Source organism: Acartia tonsa, chromosome 6 (genome assembly GCF_053477335.1).
Source record: "Acartia tonsa isolate MP-2025a chromosome 6, ASM5347733v1, whole genome shotgun sequence".
In the NCBI taxonomy this organism is placed as follows: domain Eukaryota; kingdom Metazoa; phylum Arthropoda; class Copepoda; order Calanoida; family Acartiidae; genus Acartia; species Acartia tonsa.
In genome coordinates this window covers 3,453,901-3,475,822 of record NC_137265.1, presented here as the reverse complement: position 1 = coordinate 3,475,822, position 21,922 = coordinate 3,453,901, and the positions used below count along the sequence as shown (strand labels likewise).

General features: G+C 32.8%; 2 protein-coding genes across 3 annotated transcripts; one reads left to right on the top strand and one right to left on the bottom strand.

Annotated features, from left to right (window-relative positions):
* The first annotated feature begins 73 nt into the window (after positions 1-73).
* On the top strand, positions 74-2,569 carry LOC145321475 (uncharacterized). Its single transcript, XM_080162896.1, has 4 exons — positions 74-128; positions 1,006-1,189; positions 1,440-1,516; positions 1,931-2,569. The coding sequence occupies exons 3-4, from the start codon at positions 1,442-1,444 to the stop codon at positions 2,567-2,569; spliced, it is 714 nt and encodes a 237-aa protein (XP_080019022.1). The 5' UTR covers positions 74-128; positions 1,006-1,189; positions 1,440-1,441.
* A 5,345-nt stretch (positions 2,570-7,914) lies between these two features.
* Positions 7,915-15,588, bottom strand: LOC145321603 (muscle LIM protein Mlp84B-like). 2 transcript variants are annotated; one of them, XM_080163046.1, is made up of 12 exons: positions 15,522-15,588; positions 15,372-15,430; positions 14,738-14,802; positions 13,918-14,052; positions 13,306-13,377; positions 12,819-12,918; positions 10,874-10,985; positions 10,267-10,348; positions 9,986-10,030; positions 8,863-8,884; positions 8,680-8,784; positions 7,915-8,356 (listed from the first exon to the last, which is right to left on the bottom strand). In XM_080163046.1, exons 1-12 carry the CDS (start codon positions 15,562-15,564, stop codon positions 8,273-8,275), a joined length of 924 nt encoding a protein of 307 aa, XP_080019172.1. In that variant the 5' UTR covers positions 15,565-15,588; the 3' UTR covers positions 7,915-8,272. The 2 variants fall into 2 exon arrangements, with proteins under 2 accessions (XP_080019172.1, XP_080019171.1); XM_080163045.1 differs by having other exon boundaries at positions 8,680-8,884.
* Between the last annotated feature and the right edge of the window lie 6,334 nt (positions 15,589-21,922).

Below are 21,922 nucleotides of genomic sequence, written 5' to 3'. Positions count from 1 at the left end.
ATAAAATGAAGACTCTTAAAGAAATTAAGAAGCTCAGATACTTTAATATTAATGGACATATTTTTTTTATTTTAGTTAGAGAGAAGCTTTGCTACTAATTAGGACTTGGTCTTATCTTTTGTGCTTAGGTAAGTGTTAAAATTATTAATTTTCATAACTATTGCAGCTACTCTAAATATCTATTTTTTAATTTTAAAATTATTGGTAAAAGGTAAAATAAAACTATTAGTAGCGCAACTATTGTATAACTGATATACATACTTTTCTCTTTATTTATATACTTGAAGCAACGCCCCAAGAGGCCTCAAGGGGAACGTGAGAGAAGTCTACCCTCCTCTTTTATTTTTAGTTTAAATTTTTGGGTTAATTTTTTCTAAAGGCAATTTCAATTGGAATGGTAGACTGAGGTAACCTATCCAAAAAACTTTGCCTGGACCTATAAGAAGCTTAGATGTAAGGGAGACCAATATTTCTTCAGATCACACGCAAGAGACAGACAGACACACAGATATCCTTTTACTTCTACAGCAGAAGGGGTAATTTTGTGTATCATCATTGAGGATGTACATCAATATATCGGCAATTGTCTTGGCCCGTTAGATCCCCCCTATCAATAAATAAATGAATGTTTATTATCTACTTTTATTTTGGAGGAAATGAGTAGTTTTGCTCCTATCAACCACTATATCCTTTGTGAATAATCATATTTTATATTCTTTTTTATCTTTATCATGGAAAATAGATATGATTTTTATATCACAAAAAAACTTTTCATAGGAAGCACAAATAAAAAGATAAATTTTTATATTATCTGGAGGACAAATCTTACTACTTTACATAATTGATGTAAATATTATATTATTTGACATAAATTTTAATAAAAGTGTAGCTTCACTATCATTATTTAGCATGAAACAGAGGTAGTACTCAACCATGGGATTTCTAAAAGGAAATATAACTGACCTTTATGTTGATTTAGTTTTAGTTAACTTCTGTCAATTTTAGGCAGTTCTATTGACAAGAGAGTGGTGTTAAAAACAAACTGGTTACAGAACAACAAATATAGAAATTGGCAGATCCTATAAATACTCTAGTCTCAGTGGCTGCCACAACAACAGCTAGTGGTGCTGTTACTGCTACTGCAAAGAATAAACTTCTTTTCAATGAGATAGTTGTATACTGGGTCAAGGTAAGACTTGCCAACAATAACTTTCCTTAGCAAAAGATCTCATTAACAGCTGTAGTTTAATTCTTCTTTACAGTGAAGCTTCAAATAACTGAGTAAACAAATATTAAAAATGTAGTTAAAAATGATCTTTGACATGATTGTGTTAATTAAAATTAAATTTGGATAACAATGAAAAAAAAATTTTCTATTGGATAGAAGAGATCCAAAATTACTTGTGTATTTTTTATATAATCTTAAAATTTTTATTTAGAAATGGAGGAATCAGGCAGTGGAACTGAAATGGATGAAAACACAGGTTGTGCAGGTCCTGGTAGTGATACTAAAAAGGTATGTATTCTGTCTTTAGTCATGGAAATTATACAAAGATATCTTATGACTTTAACAAAATATTGAAAGTTGTTAGGCTAAAAGAATATTCGGAATAAGTATCAATCAAAATTTATTAGCAATCCCATTCAGAAAAAGTCAAATTCAGTGAAAATCTGATGCTATTTTACTGCTGCTTTCTAGCAATGGCCAAAATCCTACTCTATTAATATCTACATAGAAAATAATGATTTAAATTTTACATAAATATATTTCACCCAGTTTTTAAAAAATGAGTTAGTTTTTTGCTTTTAGAAAACAAACCTAAATTTTAAGATTGCTAAATTAAGGGGTTAAGTGGACATGATTGTAATATAGTCAGAAATTATTTGGAAAGGAACCTAAATGATAAGTGTTAACACAGAATATATTTAGAAGCAAGTTGAGATTGAGTCTACAATTCTTTCTACCAAGTGTACTTGTGGATTACAATTTGGAGTTTTCCTTTTATCATCACAAGATTCTCAATCATCAAATTTAGCTGAAGAATTTAGTAACTTGAGTATAAACTTTCATGGACCTGCAGGAGAAAATACAAAAATTTTAGTTAAAGAAAAGATTGAAGAGATAAAACAGAAAGTAGCTGATTATTATTATGATCCAGACTGTAAGGTTATAGCTATTCCAAATCATTTTGTAACACCCAAGAAACCAACTGTGTTAGGAAACAAGGGAAGGGAAAAGCAAGATGATCAGATTTTGGATAAACATCTTGAAGAACATTTACATCATGAGCTTGTCAATGCCGCTAGAAAATTAAAGATGGAATCATTCATCTTCCTTGGCTTTCAAGCAGCTGATTGCATTCACCAATTAGATAAAAAAGGAAAAGATACCAGAGGCAAGGATAAATTTGCAGAATTTAATGAGTATGAGAAAAGAGTGAAGGAGATCCTTGAAATAGAAGATGTTGAAGAGGATAAATTGAAGTCTTGTATTGAGGAACATAAGAAGTGGAGGGAAAATCCATTGGAATTTCAAAGCCCACAGAACTGGCTATTTAAACAGGAATGATAATATTTCATATGATGAACCATATATTTTTCCTTAAAACCTTATATTCACTTAATCATTTAAGGTGTAACTATTTTATTTTGATCAATTAAATAATCTTAAGTTGAGATATCTACTTTTTTGTCAAACTTGCTAAAAAAATTATTTTTTGTCTTTCCATTGTTGTTCTTTTTTATTCAATTATAATATTAGATATTATTTCAACAAATAAAAATTTTAAAACATGTGAAATATTTGCTTCGTTTATGTTAGGTGTTAAAAAGTCAGGTAAACAGAAAACGTTTCAATAAGGAATCAAAGCAACAGGCAATTGTTGTTGAGAACTATCAATCTGATTTCCAGAATATCATCACTGACAGCTCTAACCAAGATCAGTGTTCTTCTAGTCCAAGTCCTAAAAGAAAAAAGTTGTCTAATACAATTGAAAATACAATCCTATACAAGATCCCTGATGATAAGTTAAGAAACTTTTACAAAAATCAGTTTTACAATTTTAGCCTGCAAGAAAAAAAGACTGAATGGGACACGATCATGATAATTCCTAAGCATAATGCTATTATCAATATAGAGGTTAAACTTGGACCTAAAGATAAAGGAGATAAACTCAAACTTCTTAAAGATGCTTCAGATCAAACAAAACAGCACTTTTCTCTCATGCAGAAATTATTTGGTGGAATGCTTTCCAAAGATTGGGTGTTTGTCAAGGCCGCATGTGTTCCACATTTGACAATAAATGAAGAAACTACAAATCCCTGTGTCAACTGTCAGCAATTTATTCTAAAAGATGTCAATGATGCAACAACTTGGTTAAAGCAGATATCTGAACACAAGCTTATTACATTTGATAATCATGATCTGACAGAATATGAAAATCTTGTTGCTGAATTGATATATCACATTTCAATAAAGGAGTCAAGTAAATTTGACACCCTACTATCAGATCCATTAACAATCAGTGAAAAAACTGAAAGAGTATTAACAGGTAAAAATGATGGCATATCAGGAGAAAGCTTTATTCCTAGAAATATGCTAACTGATAAACAACTAGCATTAACAGGAAAGGCTGAAAGAATATCAGGAGAAAGCTCTATTCCTAAAAATATGCTAACTGATGAACAACTAGCATTAACAGGAAAGGCTGAAGGACTTTCAGGAGATGCTAATATTCCTAAGAATATGTTAACTGGTGAACAATTAAAATTACCAGAAAAGATTGAAGAGCTATCAGAAGAGAATAATGTTCCTGTATACATGCTCAACAATGAACAGCTGCAAGCAGTACACTCACCAGCTAAATTCCTTATCATAGATGGTGACTATGGTACTGGTAAAACATATGTACTAAAGGAAAGAGCTAAAAAATGTGCAAGAGATAATAGCAAAAATCAATTATTTTACATTGATCTTACAGCACTTACACCAAATAATATTCGTGAACATTTTAAAATTGCTGAATCTTCTGTAATGGAAATTATAGCTACAAAAGATTTTGAATCTTATCCTAATATCAAAGTTTTTAATACTAAATATTTTGGGATTGGGGACAGCAACCCTAAACAAACTGATATAATTAATGCTTTAAACAGATTTTTAAAAAGTAATCACTGTGATCATTTATTCATAGATGAAATGATAATTGGAAAAATTGTTTTTCCTGACTCTATAATGACAATTTGTGTCAACTTGAAAGTAGTAAATGATATAGATGATGTAAATGCAACATCAGATTTTTTAAATAAGAAAGCAAAGTGGTTAAAAACTATGAAAGTGAATCATAATGCTGTACATGTTAATCTTACCAAAAACATGAGAAATTCTCAACAAATTATCCATCTAGCTAAAGCTTTAGAGCGGGATTCTACTCAACAAATGTCTTGTTCTCCTGATTCTAATATCATGGGTAACCATAATTTTTACTACAGAAATATCTATGACATTAATTCTAGTTTATTAGCTGTTGCTGCTGTAAACAAATATTTCATACACAAACCTAAAGAAAGTGTTGTTATAATAGTACCAGAATTTGATACAGTTGATATAGAATTTCAATTTTTACACAAACACTTTTCCTCAACTACATCAGTTGTCAAAGATTTTAGAGAATACATGAAAAAACCTGAAGGAATTTTGGTAACAAGTATACATGAATTTCAGGGTGCTCAAGCAAGAAACATTATCTTATATGCTCCGTATTTCTTTATTAATTATTTTAGAAATTTGATACTTAGATCAATCTCCTTTGCAATTATTATTTTGGAGAAAGAAAACAATAAACTAAATAGTTCTGGAGCCATTGAAGATAAAAATCTACATGAATTTATTTATCCTAAAGGAAAAGCTCCAGAGTGGCATCACTATCATAATAAATTTAAACATGATATTAGATCCTTAACTATGGCAGTATTAGATAAATTAGAGAGAGAAACAAGCAGAGAAGAAAATTGAATTAGAAAATAGAGAGCTATATAGAGATGTAAAGAGAAACATTTCTAGAAATTATCCTGATGTATCATGGAGAAACTATCACATTTTCTACACCGAAAGTGACTTAAAAGATCTAGTAAACAAGCCAAGACATATCAACTATATCAATATGAAGAATGCACGCAAGGTGAAAGATTTTGATGCACTCAGTGAATTAAAAAATATCATTGTATTTGCTGATAAAAATATTGATCATAAACATGAATTTGCAGCTTGGGGGAAAAAGTATTCACTAAAATGTTCAGATGAGGAGGCCAGTATTATAGTTGAGAGGAGTAAGGAGATAAGTAATAAATATGATGCATTTTGTAGAGATGTAATCATGTTATCTCAACCAAAGTTTGTTATAGTTGTACATGATGGCAAAATAGAAACATTCAGTTTTAAAGGAGCTCTATATCTAATTGAGGATGATAATCTACATGAACACATACCTGTAACAAACACTGAACTTTCAAATCAATAAAAAAAGCACATAGTGTAGTGTTTTTTTTACTCCTCCTATTTCCAAGAAAATATTATTATGCCATATTGTTAACAATAATGTATAAATACCTTTAATTTAGTATAATAAATAATGATTATTTTCAGTCTTTTTATTTAATTGTTGATGTATTTACTCTATAATTTATCTTGTAGATTTAAGAATAAAGGTATAAAATCTTTAAATTTCATATACAGTAGGTAGTAAGTTTTTTTGTCATAAGCTTAAGATTTCAATAACTACTAAATCAATTGAGATTAAATAGGGAAGCTTCATATAGTTCCTGGGATGGTTTTAGGATATCTTATATTTATATTAATTCCATTTGAATGATTTTATGCCATTTTTCTGCCCATTTTTATCCAGTAGAATACAGACACCTTAGATGCTAGATTCGAAACCGCTAGTCCTAGAATATAAATAACTAAGCTTTATTGTCTGAAGCTAAAAATCACTGGAAATGCTGTTCCAAATTTGTTATACTTTTCAAGGATTCTTTATGAATGTCTTTGGTTTGTTTTATGCTATTTTCCTAACCTCCGCGGCCCTCTACTATAGGCTATGGGCACAGCAGCTAGTATTGTAATCAACAATATAAAATAACAATAGTTTAAAAAGCGAAGCTTTTCCATAATTAGGGTCGGTCCGTACGTACGTCTGGACCGGATAGCTTTTTTCGTTAATTTAGGCATGTTAGAATTGTCCTATCGATTTCAAACTTTGCATGGTGATTCCAGTAGTAGTTAGGTACGAATTAGAAACCGTAGCAACTCTTCAATCGTTACCAGAATGTCCATACGTCAATTTTAATAAACAAATTTTTATCAGTTTTTAAACAAATTTACTTACAATTTTGATTCGACATTTTTACATTTATATTCTAATTTTTCAAATCTGGCACTCTACAAGTGTTAATGTTCGTTTGTCCTACCGTTTCAGTGCTTTGCTTATATAGATGTTGTCATTCTTGTTATGCAAGTAAGCATAATAAGCGAAGCTTTTCCATAATTTGGGTCTGTCTGCCTGTGCGTTTGTCCGTAAAATATGAGAATTGTCCTATCTACAAATAATAAAAAATCTTACTACTTTATTTTATAGGATAGCGGTTGCGACCCTTGCATCTAGGAGCTCTATAAAGGAGAGGGAAAGCAGAAAAATAGCTTAACAGTAACACCATCCCAAGATGTTAATTTAAAAAACAAAACAAATAGGTTAAAACCATCCTGTGAAGAGTGAACTCAATTGGTTCAGTGTTGAATTTAAATCTTAGGCTACAGACAATAAAAACCATACTACATTATAGAATACTAGCGGCTACGCCCCTAGAGGCCTTTAGTGGCACTTTAAATGTTTTTTTTGTTCAAGTGTCTGCATTACCTCTTTATGTTAAAGTCTCTCAAATATTTAAATTTGTTTCGATTTTTGTATTGCTCTTGGGAGTGTTGTGGTACCCTCTCCAAAACCTTCCCGGGATCTATGGGAGCTATCCTGTTTTGGAAAACCTGCTCGGTTCAGCGGTTAGCGAGATCCTTTGGTACAGACAAACAAACACCCTGTTACTTTATTATAAGGATAAAAATTGCGCCCTATCATCTAGGAAAGGAAAGGGATAGGGATGACAAATAATCCAAAGACACATAAGGACCTATATAAAGCTTCCCTAAAATTGAGAACTAAATCGGAACAGTGTCTTGAGCTACAGACAAAAAAATTACTACTTTAGACATAAGGACAATTAGGTAAATATTGCTCTAGTTAGCTAAATGCAAGGCATTTCTCCGAATATGTCACAAACCTGATATAGCAGCAGTAAGAACATTTTTAAACAGATATAGAGACATCCTGTTATTTTAGCATAGAATAACTTTTAAAATTGGTTGCTGCTGAATTGCTGGCAGCTCAGTGTATGTTCGCACAAGAAAGGTTTATAAATCTGATTATTCATTTTACCATCCGCAGAAAAATATTATAATTCGATGCGATAAATAACTATTATTTTTTTTAATATTCATGCAACCTCTATAAGTCTAAAAATGTATTATATATCCAAATAGCCTAAAGCCTGCCCAAGCAGTACGGTAAACAGCCGTTTTTGAGATCAAATATGACAGACCACTCAATTTTCATTGTCTCACAAAAATCATCTAAAATTGTTTAATAATATTTATCCATTCTTCTAAAAAGTAAAGCTCGTCTATTATTAGGTTCTATACGTCCGTACCTAGAACGTACCTAACTACTACAGGAATCATCATGAAAAGTTTGGAATCGATATGACAATTCTAACCTGTTTAAATTTACGAAAAGATCTAACTGTCTGTGATGTATGGACGGACGAACAGAATTATAGAAAAGCTTCAATTTTAAAAACAAACAATAAATATCAATGGTTTATTTAAATAATTGTAAATAATGGTGCATAATAATGACTACATAATAAATAATCTCATAAATAGAATAAATAATTAGTTTGTTAAATCATATTGATACCAGGGATATAAAGGGATAAGACAATGGCTGATAAATTGAAGTACTTCCACAATAATGACACCCAAAATTACCCATTCTGTAGATTATAATTAGTGGTTCAAACTTTTAGACACTCAATTTAATGAACCTACTTAATAAAATTCAATAAAGTTCCTTAAGTTCTTAAGTCAATGAATAAGAAATCGTTTGGGGACTAGTGTAATAAACAGCCTTATGTCCCCTCCCTCTTTGTATTGAAACCCTGTTTATTGAGATGGTGGGAAAAGGAGGGGATATTTGACTGAGTTCTTGTAACACTTGGGGCAGTACACTTGCTCACCATTTCCAGTCTAAAATATATTAATATATGTTTTAATGTTTTCAAAAAAGTTGAGAGAAAAAAATCTTCAAACTGAAAAATATTGAGAAAAAAATCCTCCAATTAATACATTCAATAATGTTAATGCTAATCTTTCTAGTGCTCCGTGTAAAATGTTTCTTTTCATAAATTATATTGCTTCAAATTTAAGTGTATTGTTAGAATTTAGTGGAAACGCCTGGGCCAAAAAATTGTTTTATATAAGAACCCATTTATATATTTCTGACTTGTTTAAAAAATAGAACAAATGCACTCCAAAGTTGATATAGAGTAGCTCAATTATAAAATATTCACCTCATTTATATGTGCAGCATCAAGAATTGCAGAACAAATTTCACAAACTAAACAGGCTTTGTGCCACTGTTTCATACCAACATGCACCTTCTCGGGTGCATACACCTCCCCACTACATCTGGGACACCTAGGAGTAAAATAATAGTGTTTCATGCCAACATGCACCTTCTCGGGTGCATACACCTCCCCACTACACCTGGGACACCTAGGAGCAAATTATTAGTATTTCGTAAAAACATGCACCTTCTTGGGTACATAAACTTTACCACTACAACTGAGACACCTAGGAGTAAAATAATAGTGTTTCATGCCAACATGCACCTTCTTGGGTGCATACACCTCCCCATTACACCTGTGACACCTAGGAGTAAAATATTAGTATTTCGTAAAAACATGCACCTTCTTGGGTACATAAACTTTACCACTACAACTGAGACACCTAGGAGTAAAATAATAGTGTTTCATGCCAACATGCACCTTCTTGGGTGCATACACCTCCCAATTACACCTGGGACACCTAGGAGTAAAATATTAGTATTTCGTAAAAATATGCACCTTCTTGGGTACATAAACCTTCCCACTACACCTGAGACACCTAGGAGTAAAATATTAGTATTTCATGCCAACATGAACCTTCCCCGGAGCATACACCTAACCACTACATCTGGGACACCTAGAAGTAAGTAATAGTGTTTTATATTCACAAGTACATCATGGGGTTCATAAACATATTCCAATGACACCACCTAAGAGTGTTTAAAATTATTTTTCTTACAAATGAGATCATTATTGGGTGCAAAAGTATCTGCCATAATATCTTTAAGACACTCCATTTGGAATAAATGGTTAACTAACAGTGTTAAACAATCCTTATACAAAAGTAACAGGATGTTTGTCTGTGTGTTTGTACCAAAGGATCTTGCTAACTGCTGTACCGATCGGGATCTCCTTAACAGGGTAGCTTCTCATAATTCCCGGGAAGGTTTATTACTATTTTGTGGGAGGGTACCACCACCCTCCCAAGAGAAATCACAATAAATCGAAATTTTTTTTCTTGAATAGAGACTCCTTTGTAACATTGCAAAGTATTGTAGAAATTTGATAGAGACTCCTTCGCAACATTGCAAGGTATTGTATTATTTAAAATTTTTAAAAACACCAAACATTTATAGTGCCACTAGAGGCCTCTAGGGGCGTAGCTGCTAGTGTATTTATACATGAAAGAAAAACAAACAAATAATGGCATTACAGATAGACATGAAAGCTTAAGTTAATATCTTTGCTGCATAACAAGAAATAATCTTACTTGTGAGAGGGATGGTAACCAGCACTTGGATTTGGAGAACATTCCCTGAAAAATTGTGCTATTTATAATTTTTAATTATCAAAAAATCTCCCGTCAAAAGAATTGACATATCCTCATTTAGAAGCACTAAAACTTTACCCTGTTGTTTGATAAGTTATTGACTGGTGTAATTCTAGCTGTGTCCCTAAACTCTGAGGTCTTTATAGTGTTCTTCAGAGATAACCGTGCAACTAACTTATACTGTTTTTATTGCTGCTTTGTTCTTAGTTGTAACTAGTTACCTGTTGGGTGTCAGAGCCTTTACAAATTCATTCTTGTGGATATCATTCACTTTCTTGTAGCAAACCTCACAGTAAATTTTACCTAAATACAAAATAATTATGTTAAATACGATAAAATAGCTTTAAATTTTCAAATCTATAATTTGCTGCTAAAACAAAACAATCAATATATATGTTTGAGCTTGGTCCATTTTTGCAGCCATCTTCGAAATTCAAAGAATGAAACTTTAAAGAGCATTTTATGACCTAGTCAAGTTACAATAAGTTCCCTCCCCAATTTTTCTTTAATAATAAGTATGTTCAGTTGTTCTTTCATTAGCTATTGTGGGTTGTAAATTATTAAAATGGAGTAAAAACTATTGTATGTTACTCTTTCATGAGGTATTTCGATTATTTCATCCATACATTTATATTTTTGTAATGAAAGATTCAGAGTTTATTTTATAAACAATCTTTTGTGGATTTTCAGATGTTGTACAAACATAAATATTTATAGCGCAGTCAAGTACATCCAATGGGGGTGGGGGTAAAGGGGTAATTACCACCTTCCCCAAATGAAAAAGCTTTAATGCCTCAGTGAGTAGTCAAAGATAATAACAATAGTTACCATTGCTTGAATCAAAGAAGTTTGTTGAATCTAAATGTTTCTGACATTCCTCTGTAACACAACGCAGACAAGCCTTGTGGTACACTCCACCATTTGTTTTCACCTTCTCCAACTAAATAAGAATTATTATTCCTCTGTAACACAGTTAGGGAGTTGAATCCATTTTTATAGAAGCAGAAATATAATCTATGATTATGGTTTGGACCCTCTAAAACTGTAATCTACCCTTCCACTTTCCCCTCTCTTGGTGAAGATATCTTCAACGCCGATACGATTTTTGAAATATAAGATTCCACTTTTGTCTCTCTTGTTGAAGATATCTTCACCAAGAGAGGCAAAAGTGGAATCTTAAATTTCAAAAATCGTATCGGCGTTGAAGATATCTTCACCAAGAGAGGGGAAAGTGGAATCTTACATTTCAAAAATCGTATCGGCGTTGAAGATATCTTCACCAAGAGAGGGGAAAGTAGAATCTTACATTTCAAAAATCGTATCGGCGTTGAAGATATCTTCACCAAGAGAGGGGAAAGTGGAAAGGTAGATTACAGTTTTAGAGGGTCCAAACCATAATCATAGATTATATTTCTGCTTCTATAAAAATGGATTCAACTCCCTAACTGTAACACAACGCAGACAAGCCTTGTGGTACACTCCACCATTAGTTTTCACCTTCTCCAACTAAATAAGAAATATTATTCTTCTGTAATACAACACAGACAAGCCTTGTGGTACACTCCACCATTTGTTTTTACCTTCTCCAACTAAATAAGAAATATTGTTCTTCTGTAACACAACGAAGACAAGCCTTGTGGTACACTCCACCATTTGTTTTTACCTTCTCCAACTAAATAAGAAATATTTTTCCTCTGTAACACAACGCAGACAAGCCTTGTGGTACACTCCACCATTTGTTTTCACCTTCTCCAACTAAATAAGAAATATTATTCTTCTGTAATACAACTCAGACAAGCCTTGTGGTACACTCCAGAATTTGTTTTCACCTTCTCCAAATAACTAAGAAATATTATTCTTCTGTAACACAACGCAAACAAGCCTTGTGGTACACTCCACCATTTGTTTTCACCTTCTCCAACTAAATAAGAAATATTATTCCTCTGTAACACAACACAGACAAGCCTTGTGGTACACTCCACTATTTGTTTTCACCTTCTCCAACTAAATAAGAAATATTATTCCTCTGTAACACAACACAGACAAGCCTTGTGGTACACTCCACCATTTGTTTTCACCTTCTCCAACTACATAAGAAATATCATTCTTCTGTAACACAACCCAGACAAGCCTTGTGGTACACTCCACCATTTGTTTTCACCTTCTCCAACTAAATAAGAAATATTATTCTTCTGTAACACAACGCAGACAAGCCTTGTGGTACACTCCACCATTTGTTTTCACCTTCTCCAACTAAATAAGAAATATTATTCTTCTGTAACACAACACAGACAAGCCTTTTGGTACACTCCACCAATTGTTTTCACCTTCTCCAACTAAACAAGAAATATGAGTAAGTGACTGAGACAATTGTTCAATAAGTTGATATACATTATACATCCCCAATGATGATACCCTTTCTATAAATTACAATTGGTGGTTGAAACTTTTGGGCCCTCAACTAATTAAAGCAACCAAGTAAAATTCAAGTTCCCAAAATTTTTAAGCTAACTAATAAGAAAACGATATTGAAAAACTTTGGGGAATTGTGTAATAAACAGCCTTGGGTTAATTGATTGAGTGAGTATGCAATAGGAATTTGTGTGTAAAGCTTAATCTTGCAGGTATTGTGAACTTAAGATTCAGGCAAAAAAAGCTCTGGTAATAACATTTTGTAAAAACCATGCTATTCTTCAAATATCTCATATTTATAGTTCACAGAAATCTTTGACAACACAATATTTTCAGGTTAAAGGGACTAAGGTTACCTTACCTCAAAAACTTTGCCATGGCAGTTGATGCACATGTTTGGATCAGTTTCCTCCACCAGGATGGCATCGGTCTGAACTGCATGAGGCGTTTGATTATAAAACCTTAATATTAAAGGGTTATAAGGCAAGTTAGAGAATAGTTATTTCTCGCATCCTAGACATAGTTTTTTTAGTAAGGCCTAGAACAAGTTCTAATCAACCGGATATTATTCGGTTTCGAACAAATACGGAAAAATCAATTAAAAAATATCTGAAGAAGGATATCACACTTTTAATAACCACTGAAAGCTTACAAATATTAATTAGATTATCTTTTTAATCCTTTTATATCTACTCTCAAAAAAAGATTTTAAGTCATCAGTAGTTTTACATTAGAAAGATAACAAAAAATCACAAACACAAACAGGCTTGTTGTAGTTCAGCTCATAACTCAAAATAAAGACTTGTCAATTAATAGACTGTTAACATGAATTTTAAGACCATACTTACTTAGATTTATGGCAAGGTTCACAGTATATTTCTCCATCAGGCCCGTCTGATACATTCATAGAGTCAAGACATCTAAAAAGATATAAAGATATAAAAATTATTACAAAACAGACCTTTTAGATACTGAAACAGTTTCTTTACAAGTCCAAGTAATAAGTTTTACATAAAATATAACATATCAATAAATTTACGGACTTTAGATAAAAAGAGGAACCTTGTTTTATTAGCTCCCATTATTTTAATATTTGTGCAAAATATTCTATAATACAATACGATACATGATTTTTTTTAGTATGGCTGAAACTGGTTCTAATCAACTTACTTGTTGCATACTTTGCAAGTGTAGCAGGCAACATGGAACCTTGTTCCATAAGCCCCAATTATTTAACTATTCGTAGAAAATATTCTATACTATAATACGATACATGATTTTTAGTATGGCTTGGAACTGTTCCAATCTACTTACTTGTTGCAAACTTTGCAAGTGTAGCAGGCAACATAGAACCTTGTTCTATTAGCCCCCATTATTTTACTATTCGTAGAAAATTTTCGTAATATACAATGCGATACATGATTTTTAGTATGGCTGGGAACTGGTTTTAATCAACTTACTTGTTGCATACTTTGCAAGTGTAGCAGGCAACATGGAACCTTGTTCCATTAGCCCCCAGCCTGGATTCTGCCAGGTAAACACTTTCAGAACATCTTGGACACAGGCCTAATCCTTCTGGCTCACCCTCTTCAACTCTAAAAATAAATATCACTTTTTAAAACTGAAAATCAGTAATATTTTAATAATTTTAAGGAAGTTCTGATATATCAATAAAGTCATATACCATAGTAACTAGCCCTAAGAGGCCTCCTGGCAGTGTTGCGTAGCCGGAGCCAGGAGCCATATTTTGCTTGAGCCGTAATTTTCGTTAAAAACGGCTCCCGTTCCAGACTAGATAAATAAAGAGATTTTTTATGAATTATATTTTGGTAACTCTGTTTTGTCATGTGCAAAAACCCATATTAAGTTTTAAGTCCAATTTTATCGAAAATTGAACTTTTAAAACCTTCAAAAGTCACAAATAGACGTGGGGAAAAAATATGTCAAGTTTTTCTTGATTTTAGGTAGGAGCCGGAGCCAAATCCGGAACCGGAGCTGCACCAAAATCAAACGGCTCCGCAACGCTGCTTCCTGACCCCCTAATTCTAAAATCTTAGTTTAAATAAAAGTTAAAAAAAATTTTGGGCGGATAAGGGAGGTTATATTTTTATGAATGATTTCTCAAGGGAGGATTTAGGTACCATCTTTTAAAATAATTACAACCCGCCCCTAGTTATAAAAGAGCCATTTTAGTACAGACAGACAAGCATTCTTTTGCTTTCTTATAAGGATTAAAAGGTTGGAACTCTAATTTCTCTACAAATCAAATGATTACTCCACCTGTCCCCTTCCTGTTGAAAGTCCATTCTCTCAGCATCTTTCAACTTAGTCAAACCCTCAGATTCCTGAAATAAATCTGAGGCTGAATAAACTATTATAAACCTTAGATTCCACAGGGATCTAAAGAGATAAGACAATGGCCGATGAATTAATGTACATCCCCAATGATGACAAACAAAATTATACCTTCCGTAGATTATAATCAGTGGTTGAAACGTTTAAACACTTAACAAAATTCAGTAAAAGTCCCTAATAGTGTTAAGACAACGAATAAGAAAAGCTATTGAAAATCTTTAGGGACTAGTATAATAAACAGCTCATTCTCTCTCTCTCTAATATATGGCATATCTTTTAATGCATCTTTTAATGGTTGAAACTAACTTAACAAAAAAATGTGTTGTGCGTTAGCATCCTGTGGTTATGTTATACTTTTTAGAAGCTCTTTTATATTGCCTAAAAAAATGTTTTCATACAATACAAATGACCAATAATTGGCTAACACTCAGACTAAATTACCAATGGCAGGGCAGTAATAGTATACATTTTGATTGACCAATTGCAATGGTAGGCTAGTATGACGTCATTTTTTGGCATTATAAAAAGCTTTTACTTTTTAGACTACTGTGTTCTTTACCTGTTGTAGAAAACGATCTGCCAGTCCTTGGCCACTTTCTTCACTTTCAATAATTTTACCTGAAAATTTTATTTTATGATTAGATTATTAAACATTAAAAAAAACCTTTTATAGATGTAAGTAAATTTTAATATTTAAAAAAATGTTTACCATTATTATTAGAATTTTGTTCAACTTGTTGTTCAATCTCCATTTTCTAAAATGATAATTCTTTTAACCATATTTATCAAAGAAGTATAATATTTATGATACACGAATTAGATTATTTTGAGGGGGTAACGAACTCCTCCCACTTTGGACACATAGCCCAGTGGAAAAATACTAATGAATATTTTATCTTATATAAATTTTATGAATTTTTTTTAATTGAAGAAAAGACCAAGTATTTCTATTTAACCTTTCCTAGATAATTCAATTTTGGTTGAAATATTTGTAATAATAATAAATGTCAAGAAATTAAACTTGAAATTGTAATAACAAGGATGACAACATCCATAAAAGCAAAGCTTTGAACCCATAGGACAAACGGACATTAACACTTATATAGTGTCAGAACTGAATAATCAGAATACAAATGAATAAGAGTCAAAGCAAAATTGTGAGTAAATGTGTTGAAAAACTTCTTGATACAAGATAATGTTTAGGGAAATACTTAAGTTTTTAGGATTTAATTATAGAGATGCTTCGCTTATAATATTGTACCTTATTGTAATAAGTAATAAGTACTCCAAAAATTAGATCAATCGGATAATTATATCAAATAAAAATTAGTTGTTAAAAATTTGTTTAAAATGGACGTACGTACATCCTGGTAATAATTATAGAGTTGCTACGCTTTCGGAATCGTACCTAACTACAGGAATCACCATGCAAAGTTTGAAATCGATAGCACAATTCTAACATGCCTAAACTAACGAAAAAAGCTATCCGTCTCGGACGGACGGACAAACCCTAATTATAGAAAAGCTTCACTACGTAGATATGTTAACTTTATTGTGTAAATAAACATATATAATACCTTCCGTTTCTATATATCTGTGTATGGGCAATTACAGGAGGCTGACCGCAATGCTTGAGGTTAACCCTAGAACTGAAATATTTTACAATTATTCCCCTTAATGTCAATGTGTTATTATAGCAGAAACTGAGATAATTATTATGATAAATAAAGCTAGCGACTTCTCCTTTAGCATCTTGGGGCTCTCAATTCAATAGGAAAGAGAAATAGCTTAAAACCAGACAAAGGCTTAATTTTAACTTTTAGAAGCACAAAACAAACCTGATATTAATATGATGCTTTTGTAAACTAAACAATTCATTTGATTTAGCGGTTTGTGAGACCTTGACGGACAAACAAAACAAACCAAACTTACGGAGAGGTGAAAAGGTTCTAATTCCAGATCACATCATCTATAAAGTAGAACGATGTCTGTCCGTCTGTCTGTCCGTCTGAAGCTTAAGATCTCGGTAACCACTGAACCGATCGGATTCTACTCTTGAGGGTATATACCTATTGGTCCTGTGGTGGTTTTAAGCTATTTTCGTGGGGGATGGGACACCCCTAACCCCCCCAAAAACAAAAAAAAATCCCCCCCTTATTTTTTATTTTGCTCTGCTACAGGCTGCCGCAGGCTGCATTTTTTTTTTTTTTGTAACCTTTGTGGAAGGTTTCCACACTTTTTTTACCATCTCTTGGGGCAAAGCCCCTAGAGGCTAGGGGCGAAGCCGCTAGTATTCTATAAAACAGTGAGATTTCTGAATGTCCGTTGAGCTGCCAATTTCATGAGTAATGGCAAGTTCTTAGCTATTTTTCTCTTTAAAGGAAAGATGTCCTGAAGGCCAGAGAGGGTGGGGACATTGAATTGTTTATTACACTAGTCTTATAGGAAAAGATTATTATTCGTTGGCTTAACAACCTTGGCGACTTTTATTGAATCTTATTGGTTGGTTTATTTAGTTGAGTGTCCAAACGTTTCAACAATTAATTGTAATCTACAGAAGGGATAATTTGGGTATAATCATTGGGATGTACATTAATTTATCGGCCATTGTCTTATCCCTTTAGATTCCTGTCTAGAGTCACAACACTAGTTTAAATTAGTTAACAATAGCTATATCTCGATCCCTATAAGGCCGGTCTTATGAACATAATCACGTACTATGAAAATTTTCGCTAACATCGGCAATATATTTCATATGTTGCCGAATTTAGGGTTAAGGCCAGGCATAAAGGGAATATATAATTGATTGCTTTTAACCCGCAATTATGGGCTAGTGGTTTAACGTCGGCTCAACTGTTGGGAAGGTGTCGGGTTCGAGTCCCCAGACCGCATTAATACTAAAGATGTAAACATTTGTAGCTACTGCTGCTCTTTCAAGCGTTAGAGATTCGTATTAAGAGTAGGGGAGGGGAGCCTTAGCTGCAGCACCCTAAATTAGGTATGCAAGGGGGGGTCCTGCAGCGGAACAAGTTTCTTATAAATCAGCCATGTGACATCATAAAAATGAGAGATTTGAGAGGAGAAGTAGGAAAGAAAACACCTAGAAAATAGATAGATAATCCCTCATTTTTATGACCATCACATGGCTGATTTTTTAGACACTTTGTCCCTCTACGAAAAACTTTGCTAGGTTGACTGAAAGTCCTAAGCTTGATCTTTAAATCGTTTTTATGCCGCGCTGAATCGGGGCGATTCAGAGGTGAACCGTAGGCGCGCTGGTGGTAAGCCACAGCGCACCTGATTTTTAAAAGATTTTCGGTGCGGTGTTGTTAAATCGCTTGCGCACTCACTAGAATATCGATCCGCGCCAGTACAACTTTATTACTTAAGCAGTGTCAGTAAGGTATTTTATATAAAATACCGTGTCAGTATAGTATTTTATATAAAACATTAATAAATAATTTATTTTAAGAATAACTATAAAAATGTTTTCACGATAGTTTTGCAATAAAATATTAAAGTAATTAAAAAAAAATATTTATTTATTAAATAAATCACCCCGATTTAAACCGCCAATGCCACTCGGTGAGTGGCATTGGCGCGCCGGGCCCGCGCCACTGCCCGATTCAAATCACCCATGCAAATTCGATTTAAAGATTGGGCGTTATCCTCTTAGAAATTTTTTTTTCAATTTTTTTCAATTTTGTACCCCCCCCCCCCCCCCCGACTACCGACGAACAACTATTTTAGGTTAGGTTTTAGGCTAGGGAGCCGAGCGCTGCGGCTAGGCAGGCAAGGGGGCCGAGCGCTGCGGCTAGGCAGGCAAGGGGGCCGAGCGCTGCGGCTAGGCAGGCTAGGGAGCCGAGCGCTGCGGCCAGATTTCATAGTTCGCTATTGGGGGGGGGGGGGGGGGGGGTACTCATATTTTCAATAGTGAAAAAAAAATTTCTAAGAGGATAATACCAAAGATTGATATTAATAATTTGATGGTGCGCCAAATGAATCGCCCCGGTTTAAATCACCTATAAACGATTTAAAGATCGAGCTCTAGTAAAAGATCCTTAGGATTGTGTTATTGCCGACACAGCGTCATATTCTGTGCTTTGGTTGCATTTAAAGTAAACAAATCACGAAACCTTAACTCACCATCTTTAAGGGTTGAAGTGTGAATTACCCAAAAGTCCTAATTAAAGTGTCAAGTGAACAACTTTGGGGACCTTTAATCGGTCGGTGCATAAAATTGAGTGTTTAAATGTTTCAACCACCAATCTTAATCTACAGAAGGGGTAATTTTGTGTATCCTCTTTGGTGATGTACATCAATTTATCGGCGATTGTCTTATCCCTTTAGATACCATAGTGAATAAAAGTTTCAACAGTAATCATGTTTTTACCTTTTAAAGTCTTTAAGACGAAAGTAATTTAAATGTGACCTAATTAATAATCCTTTCTAGAAATAATGTATGTTCATTAAGTATTAGATTAGGGAGCATGTCTAAAATAAGAAGAAAGAAAGGGAGGGAGGGGATATTGGGCTGTTTATTACACTAGTCCCCTAAGTTTTTCTAATTCGTTGTCCTAATAACTTTGGGGACTTTTATTGAATTTTGATTTAATATTGGTTGTTCATTAAGTTTAATGTCCAACCAATAATTATAATCAACAAAATTGGTAATTTTGTGTATCATCATTGGGGATATACATAAATTTATCGGCAATTGTCTTATCCCTTTAGATCCCTTTAGCTGAACCTAAATTAGCGCAGAATTAGAATTGGTTACTTACAGAAATCATATGATGTCTATGGAGGGTGTAGCAAAAGAGAAAAAATGCGCGTAAAATCGCTCTAATTCGCGCATTTACGTGCGCTGCGTGCTAATGGTGCATCGTTGAGTCTTTGAGGGTTTCCTTGTTATTTTCTGCAGGATATGTTGTTCAAGCTATTTTAGAGATTAGTTGCTTTAGACAAAAACTTTTTTTTCTTTTTATAGTGCCTCTGTTACGAAAGGTGGTGTTACACATCCCCCCCTCCCCCCCAAGGAAGGGGGCGCATCCATCCCCCCTCGTAAACATAAATTATCCTTAAACATATCTTTAAAAAAGACCTTCCTTCTTATTTTCGTCATGATCTGATAAAATTAAATATTAGACTTATCAAATGAAAACTCAGCATATTTTATAGGATATTTAAAGTGTCAAAATAATTCGCAAATTTCCAATCTCCCCCTTATTCAAACTTAACCCTGCTTTTTCCGGTATGGCTTCGAATCCGATAATTATCCGCTGGATTGGAACCGGTTTAAAAGTTTGTCCGTTCTTCTATCCGCCCCTTTATGGATCATGAATGTATCTCATAGTTAACTTAGAATTGAATTAAAATTGTCCTACACTATATTTGTCTATGTTCATTTTTATGTTAGAAATTTATCAAGCTTTTCATTGATGTTGTAATTCATTTAACAATTTTTGTTTGTAGCGAAGATACTCTACAATTCACTTTGTCTGTCCGTCAGTCAGTCAGTCCGTAACGCTATGGGGGAAACGAGATTTTCTCGGCTTCTGTTCAAGAAAGACAGCTGAAATTTTTAGTCAAGATTCCTATGACATATGCCCATCTAATCTATACAATGTTTTGTTCATCTTTCTGTTATTTGGGGTGCTAGATCAATTCCTAGATTTGTAAGTTTTCGGGATTTAAAGGTTGCGTGATTTTAAAGGCTTAGTAAATTCTTTCCTGATATCCATTTATAATTTTTGAACTTCGTTACTTATGGATTTTGCCATCCTTGTTTTTTTATTATTGTCTGTCTTGGCTTTAAATACAATACAAAGGGCAAATAATAAGTTAGAATAATTTGAATTTTTTTTATTCAAACAAAGAAAATTTGTTTCAGGGAGGGAGGGGACATTGGGCTCTTTGTTACATTTGTACGCCAAGTTTTATAATAATTTATTCTTATTCGTTGGCTTAACACTTTGGGGAGTTTTATTGAATTTTAAAAGGTTGTTTCCTAAAGTTGAGTGTCCTAACGTTTCAAGCACCAATTAAAATCTACAGTATAGGGTAATTATTTTTTCAGGGAAACTAATATTTAAAAATGACAAAAAAATAGATTTCGGTTGATTCTAAATGTCGTCTTCTGTGCTAAAAAAAATTAAATAAAATCTTATGTTCTATTACTTTACTTCGATTTTCAAAACAAGTCTTCTATACAGCCATTTACGAGATCTTAAGTTGCAGATTTACATTCCTACTAAAATGAAGAAAAGACAATTCTATATCTAGTTTCACATCCAAGTAATAATATATCCAGTATTGTACAAATTTCAGAGAAACTAGCACTTATTAATGACCTTAAGTGATTCTAAATGTCGTCCTCAGCGCCAAAAAAATTTAATTATTCTTTATTTTTAAATTCATTTTATATTTGATTTTCAATTCTAGAAATTATTTTAAAAAAGTACAAAACTTATATGCAGCCATTTACGAGATCTTAAGTTGTACATTTCGTACGAAAATTAAGGAATGGCAACTATATCTCTTTTTTATCCTAGTTGTGATTAATTAAACATAATTTTATTAATATTCATACATGATACTTAATATAATAATCACGTAATTATAGGTTCAGATTGAATTTAGAATGTAATTTAACACAGTGATCTAAAGTGATAAGACATTGGCCCTAAGTTTACACAATATTACACCTTATATAGATTACAATTAGTGGTTGAAACGTTTGGACACTCAACTTTGGATCCAACCAATTAAGATTCAATAAAAGTCCACAGAGTTATACGAATAATAAAACGTTATTATAATATTTTGGGGACTAGTGTAATAAACAGCCCAATGTCCCCTCAACCAATGAATATAACTTATCAATTTTAATCAATTTACATTTTCATAATTATTTCAGGATAAATGGATAGTTAACTATTTAAAATTAATTGTATTCCTTAGTTTACAAATTTTTTGTAATTCTTAAAAGCAAAGCTTTTCTATAATTAGGGTCGGTCCGTACGTATGTGCATAACGGATAGCTTTTTTCTTTAATTTAGGCATGTTAGAATTGTCCTATCGATTTTAAACTTTATATGATGATTCCTT

Bases quoted from the DNA above. Each gene is read 5' to 3' on its own strand.
- LOC145321475 (XM_080162896.1), top strand. From the start codon at position 1,442: ATGGAGGAATCAGGCAGTGGAACTGAAATGGATGAAAACACAGGTTGT. The intron at 1,517-1,930 runs GTATGTATTCTG...GAATATATTTAG, and splicing joins CTGGTAGTGATACTAAAAAG to AAGCAAGTTGAGATTGAGTC.
- LOC145321603 (XM_080163045.1), bottom strand. From the start codon at position 15,564: ATGGAGATTGAACAACAAGTTGAACAAAATTCTAATAATAATG. The intron at 10,986-12,818 runs GTAAGGTAACCT...ATTCTTATTTAG, and splicing joins GCCATGGCAAAGTTTTTGAG to TTGGAGAAGGTGAAAACAAA. The intron at 8,357-8,679 runs GTGAATATTTTA...AATATATTTTAG, and splicing joins ATGCTGCACATATAAATGAG to ACTGGAAATGGTGAGCAAGT.